Consider the following 12,630-nt stretch of genomic DNA (forward strand, 5'->3'; position numbering starts at 1 on the left):
TTTTTAAGTAGGACACCTCGTGAATAGCGAGAAAATGGTCGATTTTAACCCCCAGGGTGGAAAATATCACAGATTTTGATACCAAACACAGTCTGTTTTTAACGTCAGTTTTTTCATCAAATACAAATGCTTGAAACAGCAACTTGACGTCGCTCGATTAGTGATGACGTCGACAAAATTTCATGGTAACACGAATAATCGAATCAAAATTTACATTTATCCCCCGTGGTAATAACTGAATTTTCTTCAATGGTTACAGTTGTTTTTTATTATTTGTTTTTTAAAAGCCTGTGAGTACCCTGCGAGTTGAATACAATGTAGTCCCACTTCTGGTAGAAATAACATTCTTACATTTATATTACGATACTCACGTTGTTTGGAGTCAATCTTTAATAAAATCATTATACAAGTTCCATGTGATAATGCTTTTTACACGATAACATAAGTATATTTTTCTGACGTGCAATCTGTGTATGTTCTTTTGAACGTTGATCTCCTGTGATACGTCATGGTATGGCATGGCAAATACCACAGCTATTTTAGTTGTAAGTTCTGTATTATTCTGATGATATGTAGTGAAGCAACATAGAATCACAATTATGGATTTTCTGCTTAGAACGTTGAATAAAAATAAAAATGTTTTTATTTACTTTTTTTAATATTCGTATTCTGTTCATCACTAACCATAATTATCATTATGCTTGGGGCTTGTTTAACGCAAAACAACCTTAAATCGAAACGAATTAAGACGTTTCATATAACCGGGAAACTCCGGCTATCCTCCACCAACAAACCTGGGACGTCCTAGCATGGCCCTGGCTGTTATATATGGTAAAAATATATGGTAAATTATTACAAAAATACGGTATATTTACAATAAATTATTACAAAATATGAGGTTTTAATCGAACTAGTTTAATTGTTTATAACTGGTTTAATTATTTTCATAGTACATAGCCGCTCATGTAAGATCCTCTGTATGTACAAAGTATAAGTTACGGATAAATAACTAAGTGTCATGAGGAAATGTTTGTGCTGGCATTTGCATATGAAAGCACAAACATGCGAACACTACCCACGCAGGCTGCTCAATGATGAGTGAAATATGTGTAAGTAACAGTGTTTATGGATTTGCACAACTGTGTTGTCACTTTCTGTTCAAACCTCATCTATGCTGCAGATCGCTATGTGTGTGTACGGATGAAGGAAGCATTAGCGACTGATTAGTTTAGCTGGATTTTACAATGGTAAGTATAATGTTCTGACATACATTGGCATATTTGCATTACGTACGATATACGATAATTAAATGGGAATATACTTCCCTGTTTGAATGCCATAACAATATAAGGGAATCTTACCGGTAAACCAAATGACTTAATTATTGCTATATTTCCTATTTATCTTAGATAGTGTTTCTCAATAGCCGTAGGCATTTGTCAAAAATCAATGTTTTATGAATTCATTCATACAAAAAATATGTAACAATACCTAGCATGGTTTAACAAATTAGTAAATAGGGCGATTGTTGTTATCGTTGTTAGGCATTTAACATAATACATTCACTGGGCTATATATAGTAATATTCACTGACAAGCAGACTGTATTATATGTGTACTGCTATCATCTGATTTCTCTTTGTATATAGCGTGACATGTTCAACTGATCTATTTTGGTGATAAGATCGCAGTTTTGTTTACTGGTAAGATAAAATACGGCACATGCACATAGAACAAACAGTATAGGATATAATGGGATCGACTCCCTATAAATACCATTTTAGCCCAGCTCTCACATTTGCTCATGTAGAGAGAAAATTCAGTATTGTTTATGTAAAATAACTATTCATCATATACTATTTTGATTTTGTCATAATTCCATAAATTGTTTGTAAAATTTACTATAAGTTTCCCTCATACCTGCAATACAACAGTGACGTCACTGCGTCAACAAAATTACTATTTTCAAGATGAATCTTAACGTTATTTTCGGAAACTATGTTGATGTTACTATAAAGAATACAAACACAACGGATTTGGGTTAAAAACTGTCATACAGTTGCGGTTTTCTTCCAACTTTTTTCTCCAAATGGCGGGATAACAAATAGTTACAAATTTCAAAATTTTAGCAACACTTCTAGGAACGAGAGAATTTTTTTTTTCATTTTTCATATGTGGACATCAAGGATAGGGATATTCTACCTTCGGGATCACAAAATTTTGAAAACTCCTCGACAAGCCTCGGGCTTTACAACATTTTGTGACCCTTGGGTATATATATGAAAGTGTCTTATAGTATTAATGTTCCATCATACTATTTTCAGGAGGAATAAAATGCCCAAAGAAATCATATGTAAACCGGCTTAATACATGAGCTATAAGTCGGGCGACTATGGAATCATTTGTTTCATTTACAAATATCATGTGCTAGAGCTGGAGGGTGTGGTGCAAAAATTAGAATAGAAATGTTATAGTTTTGAAATGATACAGCTTTGGAATGATACATATTCGATTTGTTGTGAGACCTACTGGAGGTTCATGTATTAAACTTTTTTCAATGTAGCATACTTTTCCTTATAATTCAATTTACTAAAGATAATATATCAAAAATTCCGAACTCACATTTGTTTATGAAATCCTTACGCCGATATATCAGCCAATCAAAAGCGACGTTACAAACAACAACTCGATTTTTCCTTTATGGGCTGATAAAGTAATATTTTAAGCCAATGAAAATGCTTGTTACAATTAATTAAATTACAACCCATTAAAGATTACAATTGTAAATTTTTTAATATCCAAAATATTTTGTAAAGTAATTTGAATGCATAGATGATAAATAAATCAAAGTAGACAAATAAAGACTATATATCTAGGAAAAACAAGAAATAAAAATAGAAAAAATAACTGTAAGAACAACAAACATCATTTTAGAACCTAGTGGGTGAAAGGATATTCAGGAAGTTTAATTTTGATACCTTGACTTATCATTTCGTATCCTCAGTAGGAGGTGGCGTCACACTCATGTGTGAAATCTGTTCGAAACTGTAGAAAGATATTTGAACGTGTATTGGGACTAGTTATAAAGCGATAGTGCAACCAACTTGGGACAAAAGATTGTGTTGTTTTGTGTGTGTGTGTTTGTGTACCATTTAAATAGAATTAGGCACGTCGCCAACTTATTTATTCAGCAATTGAATTACATTATATTCTACCTTTATTTCTGGTCTAGCGCTTCTAGAAAAACAATTTAAATGCCGTCAAAAAGTGATTTTGATGAATTGCTCCGAAATATAAGGAAAGAATTAACAGAAAGTAAGTGGCTCTCTTAATACAGTATTACAAAATACCGCAGCTGCTTATCTGAACCTGTGCAATACTTTTACGGCGGTGTAATCTATTTACTATCCAAAAAGCATATTTCAGCGCTGTGCTTGCTGTCGCAGACGGTCTCTACAATACCCCAAAATAGCTCGTTAGCTCTTAATCTCTGTTTAGCTGAATATGAGACTTTTACGCAATGCTGTCGATATTTCAATATTCATTGATGTGCTCTTTTACACGCAGAAAAACGTGATGAACTGAAATTTCTTGGAAGAAGCTTTTTTGACAACCTTGAGGAGACGGAGGGTTTAGAGAGATGTGCTACAGGCAAGGACGTGCTGGATTTCTTCGTTAGGAAAGAAATCATCAGCAAACACAACGTTTCGAAATTACAGTCTAGTTTTGAAAATATTGGTGGCTGTAATAGAATTCGAGAAATGCTGAATCTATATACAGAAAAAATGAAAAATATTCATTCAGGTAGGTGTCAATTAATTGATTAAATACATGTAATAACAATCAAGCCGTTTGTTGCGGATTATGGAACAAAACAAGTATTATGTATGCTTTCCTGCGATCAATATTGATGAAATATATATTTTTTGCATTCTATTTTTATGTAAGTAAATAAAATTCATGTTTAATAGGTCGACAAAGGTCGACATTTACACACAACCTTAGCAGATTGAAAAGTTCATGTCAATGAATAAGTATACATTTATATCGCTGGTATCGCAGGTGACAGACCTAACGCTTGTATCTCCGAAACGTCTGGTTATATTATCACAGTTTAAGTTTAGATCTCTTTACCTTATGCGTGAATGTTTGTTTATATTCGCAATGTAATTCATGATGATTTTTTTTATTTCAGCGCATGAGGATATATATACGTTATATTTTGGTATCAATGTTCTCTTCTTCTCGAAGGCCAATTGTTTTCTGTTTGTTTCAGCCAAGGAGAGATCCATGTGGCAAGAACTAGTTCCCAATTTTGTTGTGACACTGACATGCAAGAAAGTGAAAGAACGTGTAGAGAAAGAACATTTGGCGATACTCAGGGGTATGTTAAATTGGCTTACCAGATATGATATTTATATATCTTATCATACCTTACTCTGATAAAATAGTCAACAAATATGTAAGTAAAATTGTTTTCCAGTCGTCTTTAACTTATCCTTATACATTACACTATTTCTTGCAGGACTACCCGCTGCAGGAAAATCCCAAACATGTTGTTGGTATGCAAGCGACTTTCGACAACACGCTAAACATATAGCATACAAGCTTCTGTGTAAAAGTAAAGACGACCTTTTAACGAGCTTTAGAGGTTTTTTGGAATTTTCGAAGATGAAATTTGAACAAGAGAACGAAGGAAAAAGTGAATATGTCATAAAAATAGCGGAAGTTGCTATATCTTTAATAAAAACTGGCGAAAAGGATGGCAAAGTATATCTGCTAATCTTTGACGATGTTACTGAAGAGACATGCGGGGTAGTGGAACAAATCATTCACTCATTTCATCAAATTCACAAAGCAAGAAATCTCAGAATGTTATGCTCTACTAACTACTCTAAGTTTTACGAACAGTGTACTCAAAATGAAAATGTTTTTGAGGATGTTGTGGGAGTTGAGGAATCAGAGGTTTTAAAGTTTTTCAAGGAACCAATCAAACAGAAAAATTCCGAAAAAGACATTCAGGCCTTGGCAGAAACAATGGGATATCTACCCTACGGATTGGTTCTTGCAAACTCGTATATGTACACGACTGACATGTCGGTAAAGATGTACATAGACAAACTCACGGACAAAGAGTTTCTTAAACAAGTAGAGAAAGTTATGAGAGGTACCTCAGAGGAATATGCCAAAGGGCTAGTATCTGCTCAGATGCTCACAATCGAAAGAGTGGAAGAGACATCGTCGGTACATATGAAGATGCTATTACAGTTCATACCTTTCCTGCACCACCACGAAATCCCAATCCGACTTCTGAAAAAGCTACTTCCAGACAGCATGGACGACAGAGATAAAGACACTGTCGTTTTCGAGCTGATAGCGAACATTCGAAAGTATTGTATAAGCGGTGAAATTCAATTTGAGCACCAGACGCAAGCCATTTCCATACACGCTGTGACAGCATTGGTATTAGATTTGAGATTATCCAGAGAAGAGAAAGAGTCGACCATCAGGGACTTGCTCTGTTTCTTTTGCAAAAATATCAGCATTGATTGCCGGCTTCATCTAACTCTGCTCAGCAACTTAGAACTGCAGCCTCACGCTACCAAAGTTGTTCTGTGTGCTACTAAATTGAAATTAGAAAAAGAGAAAGCATGCATATTTCTAATGTGTACCCTTCATGCCGCCATTGGGGTAACTTTTCGAGTGAGTGGAGTGGAAAGCTTGCTAGCAGACGAACATTTAAACGAAGCAAAGAAACTTGGGTTTCAGCTAATCAAAACTGATCCCGAGACGCTTATGATAACGGCAGAAGAAATGGAAGCATTAGACGGTATGGAATACATTGAGGATGACAGAAATCGGCGGAGACGCGCAGATAGCATTTTCCAAGATTTTCTTGGCATCTTTTCGAGCCAAAACGAATATACTGGAAGTGATGCAAGGGACAGCGAGATGGAGAAGCATCGACAAAACGCAAAAATGAAAGATTTGCAAACTAAAAAGATGTTCCAAGATCTAGTAAATGTAGCGAAAGACTTCCCTGAAGACTTGATACCAGACATCGTTATACACACAGAACGAACTGTTCATGATTTAGATCATTTGGAAAAAGTTGCTGAGTTTTCTGGAGACAAGAAACATGTTGATGAACGTAAAAGAGGCCGACTCAGCAATGAATTGTACAGTAAACTGCTTGACAAACAACAAGCGATGCCGCGAGATAAGCTAGGGGAAGTAACTGTTGTGGAAATGATGGTAACAATACTTTACAACAGTGGCAGAGCCCATTACTACCAAAGCAAATCACATCAACAGTTAACACTTGTTTGCTGGAATGAACTTCGTCTGGCATACCTGCTCGGGAAATTATTGCGGGAGCGATATCCAGAATTCCCTTCCGTGAAGAGTCTGATCACGAGACGAAATGGTATCATGTACCATTGTTTGGTCAGTAGGAAACATGTCAATGAATCCGGAAAAGAGAAGGATGATATCCTACACAAGATCATTTCCAAATACGAAGAATTGCTGAACGAAAAAGACTCGCATTACTATGAGTACGGTATCATTAAAGTTAGCGAACACCAACGTCTCCATCACGACGCAATGTGTTTGAAGCTTCTCCTCAAGTGTTACATTACCAGAATAGCGAACGCAGATGATGACGAGAACAAAAGTCGTCACTTTCAGGATGGTAAGAAACATGCCATCAAGCTGGAAAAACTTCTAGGTGACAGACACATGTGTCGATGGCTTGCCCTTCCAGGATTCCATGTCCAAGTAGCAAGGTTTTTTCTCAATTATGAATCGGAAAAGGCTGAGGAGCACTTCAGACTTGCCGTGAAGATGGAGAAAGAGTATAATTTGCAAAGATTATCTCATTTTGCTCTGCAGGGTCAATTTGGACTGATTGACTGCCTCATACGTCGCGGTACCAAAACTTCTCTCGAAGAGGCTGCCGACATATGCGGGAAGCTGGTCAGATCTCTGCACGAATCCAATTTCAGGAAAATTTACCAAAAAGCAGTGGATACCTCAAATGAAGTCAAAAGGCTGATCGTCAAAAAGCGGCGTGTAGTACATGAAGGCGAAGGAAGTGAAACTGAATGACTTGCCTTGGAGCAGAAAAGCTTGGTTTAAAACATCTACACCTTAATAACTTACCACATGGGCCTGGTTGTTCAAAAGGTGATTGGCTTAATCACCTGGTTAGTGAAATTTTTACCTTCTTATTTGCTATAAATTCTATGATTATATCTCATTTAAAATGAGTGTTATGATACATACATGGCAGAATGTGTCAGCGTACTGTTTTTAGCTGTAATAGCAACCATATCCTTTTTTTATTTCTTTCAAGGAAGGAAGGGGTTTGCGATAGACGGTATAAAGTTATTTACGTGGTTCAAACGCTAAGCATTGGCACATACAGATGACAACACGAAACAATATATCTACTGATATTGTAATGAGCGAATCAGTGTCCCACTGATATTCTGCTAAATGTTATGGATGAGTCACAGCTACCTCTTTAATCCAGTTTCTTTCTTTTGAATCGTCGGAAGATAATCACAAGATGAAAATATAGGGTAGACGATTGTCATTCAAGACTATTTTTATAGTTCTTTAACTGTATTTGCACTACAATATCAACCTGTCGTATACCTTCAACACTTCTTAGTATCAATATCGTCTAATGGTAAACAAACATTACATTTATTGACTCAGAATTTACAGCTACGTACCTCGGAGAGGAATTATATTTAAAAAAAGAATATTTGTTATAATGAAGTAGATATTTAATTTAACTAATGTTTCCTTTTGAATTTAATACTGTTATGGTAACACTGTTAATAAATGATTCACAGTTTTATCGCTTATTGTTATTTGGTACCAAAAGTCTATTTTCTTTTGATATACATTGTATCATGTTCATTGATTGATGAATGTAATTTTTTAAAATATATTTATTGACAGCAAATTTGATGTAAGATAATATATTATGCTGCTTTTATACTAACGTGGTTCAATAAAGTTGTAAATGTCTCCCTGTTTATTATTGAACTTTATTACTTTATTCAAGACAAACTTTTAACAAGAGGCCCAGAGGGCCTGTATCGCTCACCTGGTTTGTAATGCCAAGTAATGTTCTGAATACAGGTTCATGGTTTCTTTTCTGAAGGAATTTTAATATTAACCTCTAAATCCCCTATTGGGCCCCACCCCTCCAGCCCCCAGGGGGTCAGAGCCAAAATTTATACAAGTTCTGTTTCCCTTCTTCCAAGGATGTTTATGGCCAAATTTGGTCACAATCCAAACAAAACTCTAGGACAAGAAGTGATTTAAAGGATTTACCTCTATTTCCCCTATTGGGCCCCGCCCCTCCTGCCCCCGGGGGATCAGAGCCAAAATTTATGCAAGTTCTGTTCCCCTTCCTCAAAGGATGTCTGTGGCCAAATTTGGTTACATTCCATTCAGAACTCTATGACTAGTAGCGATTTAAAGGATTTACCTCTATTTCCCCTATTGGGCCCCGCCCCTCCTGCCCCCGGGGGACCAGAGCCAAAATTTATACAAGTTCTGTTCCCCTTTCCCAAAGGATGTTTGTGGCCAAATTTGGTTACATTCCATTTAGAACTCTATGACAAGTAGTGATTTAAAGGATTTACCTCTATTTCCCATATTGGGCCCCGCCCCTCCTGCCCCTGAGGGATCAGAGCCAAAATTTATACAAGTTCTGTTCCCCTTCCCCCAAGGATGTTTGTGGCCAAATTTGGTTACAATTCATGTAGAGCTCTAGGACAAGTAGAGAGTTAAAGGATTTACCTCTATTTCCCCTACTGGGCCCGCCCCTCCTGCCCCTGGGGGGTAAGAGCCAAAATTTATACAAATTCTGTTCCCCTTCCCCCAAGGATGTTTGTGGCCAAATTTAGTTACATTCCATTCAGAACTCTACGACAAGTAGCGATTTAAAGGATTTACCTCTATTTCCCCTATTGGGCCCCGCCCCTCCTGCCCCCGGGGGATCAGAGCCAAAATTTATGCAAGTTCTGTTCTCCTTCCCCAAAGGATGTCTGTGGCCAAATTTAGTTACATTCCATTCAGAACTCTATGACTAGTAGCGATTTAAAGGATTTACCTCTATTTTCCCTATTGCCCCCCGCCCCTCCTGCCCACGGGGGACCAGAGCCAAAATTTATACAAGTTCTGTTCCCCTTCCCCCAAGGATGTTTGTGGCCAAATTTGGTTACATTCCATTTAGAACTCTATGACAAGTAGCGATTTAAAGGATTTACCTCTATTTACCCCTATTGGGCCTCGCCCCTCCTGCCCCCAGGGGAACCAGAGTCAAAATTTATACAAGTTCTGTTCCCCTTCCCCCAAGGATGTTTGTGGCCAAATTTGGTTACATTCCATTCAGAGCTCTATGACAAGTAGCGATTTAAAGGATTTACCTCTATTTCCCCTATTGGGCCCCGCCCCTCCTGCCCATGGGGGATCAGAGCCAAAATTTATACAAGTTCTGTTCCCCTTCCCCCAAGGATGTTTGTGGCCAAATTTGGTTACAATTCATGTAGAGCTCTAGGACAAGTAGAGATTTAAAGGATTTACCTCTATTTCCCCTACTTGGCCCGCCCCTCCTGCCCCTGGGGGGTCAGAGCCAAAATTTATACAAGTTCTGTTCCCCTTCCCCCAAGGATGTTTGTGGCCAAATTTAGTTACATTCCATTCAGAACTCTACGACAAGTAGCGATTTAAAGGATTTACCTCTATTTCCCCTATTGGTCCCCGCCCCTCCTGCCCCCGGGGGATCAGAGCCAAAATTTATGCAAGTTCTGTTCTCCTTCCCCAAAGGATGTCTGTGGCCAAATTTAGTTACATGCCATTCAGAACTCTATGACTAGTAGCGATTTAAAGGATTTACCTCTATTTCCCCTATTGCCCCCGCCCCTCCTGCCCCCGGGGGACCAGAGCCAAAATTTATACAAGTTCTGTTCCCCTTCCCCCAAGGATGTTTGTGGCCAAATTTAGTTACATTCCATTCAGAACTCTACGACAAGTAGCGATTTAAAGGATTTACCTCTATTTCCCCTATTGGGCCCCGCCCCTCCTGCCCCCGGGGATCAGAGCCAAAATTTATGCAAGTTCTGTTCTCCTTCCCCAAGGATGTCTGTGGCCAAATTTAGTTACATGCCATTCAGAACTCTATGACTAGTAGCGATTTAAAGGATTTACCTCTATTTCCCCTATTGGCCCCGCCCCTCCTGCCCCCGGGGGACCAGAGCCAAAATTTATACAAGTTCTGTTCCCCTTTCCCCAAGGATGTTTGTGGCCAAATTTGGTTACATTCCATTCAGAACTCTATGACTAGTAGCGATTTAAAGGATTTACCTCTATTTCCCCCTATTGGGCCTCGCCCCTCCTGCCCCCTGGGGAACCAGAGTCAAAATTTATACAAGTTCTGTTCCCCTTCCCCCAAGGATGTTTGTGGCCAAATTTGGTTACATTCCATTCAGAGCTCTATGACAAGTAGCGATTTAAAGGATTTACCTCTATTACCCCTATTGGGCCTCGCCCCTCCTGCCCCCGGGGGACCAGAGCCAAAATTTATACAAGTTCTGTTCCCCTTCCCCCAAGGATGTTTGTGGCCAAATTTGGTTACATTCCATTCAGAACTCTATGACTAGTAGCGATTTAAAGGATTTACCTCTATTTCCCCTATTGGGCTCCGCCCCTCCTGCCCCCGGGGGATCAGAGCCAAAATTTATACAAGTTCTGTTCCCCTTCCCCCAAAGATGTTTGTGGCTAATTTTGGTTACAATCCATGCAGAACTCTAGGACAAGTAGCGATTTAAAGGATTTACCTCTATTACCCCTATTAGGCCCCGCCCCTCCTGCCCCTGGGAGACCAGAGCCAAAATTTATACAAGTTCTGTTCCTCCTCCCCAAGGATGTTTGTGGTCAAATTTGGTTACAATCCATGCAGAACTCTATGACTAGTAGCGATTTAAAGGAAATGTTGACGGACGGACGGACGGACGGACGGACGGACGGACGGACGGACGGACGGACTCAGATTAAGGGGTTAAGTGGTATTTTTCTTATGGGGTATCGGTTTTGTCCCAACATTCTCTATGAGGTACAACAATTTTTAATAGTCCAGAACATGCTTAAGTGGTACTGACACCAGACTTTGTTTTTTCTTTTTATCTTATAGTATTAATCTGATTTTGTGCATCATCTTAAAATGCAATATCCAAGAACAATCTCAGTAGATCTAACCTTTTTTTTTTCAGTTGTCACACGGCACAAGACTATTTTGTTTCTATATTCTTATTTCAATCACAGTAAAATAAATTCAAATAAAAAAAAAAATTGTATTTGTCAGGAGTCCTTTTCATCTTTTTAATCATGAAAAAAAAAATAATCATTTGACTACATGGTATATTTGGCAAAGAATTATGGGGTACAACCATTGCCTGGGATTATGTGGTATATTTGGCTAAGAATTATGGGATAAAACTATGTCCTGTAATTACATAATCATCATGGTTATACCCCATAATTCCTAGCCAAATATACCACATAATCACAGGACATTGTTTTACCCCATAATTCTTAGCCAAATATACCACATAATCTCAGGACATGGTTTTACCCCATAATGTCCTGAGATTATGTGGTATATATGGCTAAGAATTAAAGGATAAAACCATGTCCTGTAATTACATAATGTATGTGTTATTTTGGCCATTTTAATCATGAAAAAAAATTAATCATTTGACTATATGGTATATTTGGCAAAGAATTCTGGGGTATAACAATGTCCTGAGATTATGTGGTACTTTTCAAAGAATTATGGGTACAAGCAAGTCATAGGATTATTATATGTAAACAAATGGATAGATTAATTTATAAGATATGTCTGCATATATATATACAGAATTGATCGCCTTCACTATCTGAACTTGCATACTCCGAATGACTCAATAAATAATATTCATTTCTAAAAAACTTTATTTTTGCTTTCAAGAATACAAATGAAAAAGAACAGTAAAATTCTACAAATAGGGAAAAAAATTGACAATATAATTCACTTTACTTGGCAATTTCTTGTACCATTTTTAACGAGTTATGTGGTATCAGCAAATTTCAATATTTCACCAAAATCAATATCATTCCAAAAGCTCCAAACAATGCAATGTGGTACTTACTAAATGGCCATTAACTATGTGGTATTATTTGTCCATAAACCTATGCTATCATTTCAATTCAAAATCTGACAAGAATCGATTCTCAATCCATTAAATTATGTATTGTTTGTCCAAGAATTATGTGGTACCAACAAACTTCAATATTGTACCAAAATCAACTATCATCAGATACAAACAATACTTATGTGGTATCAATGTCCATGGCTAGGTGGTACCAGTTGTCCAAGAACATGTGATATCAATTCAATTCAAAATCTCCCAAAAATCAATTCTCAATCCATTTCAAATATGTATTATTTGTACAAGAATTATGTGGTACCAACAAACTTCAACATTTCACCAAAATCAATTATCATTCTATATCAGATACAAACAATAATTATGTGGTATCAATGTCCATGGCTAGGTGGTACCAGTTG

General features: G+C 37.4%; 2 protein-coding genes across 2 annotated transcripts in view; one reads left to right on the plus strand and one right to left on the minus strand.

Moving 5' to 3' along the window:
• The window catches only part of LOC138311803 (uncharacterized), a 39,616-nt gene that overhangs the window by 22,048 nt on the left and 4,938 nt on the right, over window positions 1-12,630 (minus strand). The gene's annotated exons all lie outside the window — the stretch shown is intronic.
• On the plus strand, window positions 1,037-8,054 carry LOC138311804 (uncharacterized). The gene is made up of 4 exons (XM_069252995.1): window positions 1,037-1,247; window positions 3,567-3,803; window positions 4,276-4,383; window positions 4,525-8,054. The coding sequence occupies exons 2-4, from the start codon at window positions 3,761-3,763 to the stop codon at window positions 7,107-7,109; spliced, it is 2,736 nt and encodes a 911-aa protein (XP_069109096.1). The 5' UTR covers window positions 1,037-1,247; window positions 3,567-3,760; the 3' UTR covers window positions 7,110-8,054.

The sequence above is a fragment of the Argopecten irradians genome, unplaced genomic scaffold (genome assembly GCF_041381155.1).
Source record: "Argopecten irradians isolate NY unplaced genomic scaffold, Ai_NY scaffold_0122, whole genome shotgun sequence".
Lineage (NCBI taxonomy): Eukaryota > Metazoa > Mollusca > Bivalvia > Pectinida > Pectinidae > Argopecten > Argopecten irradians.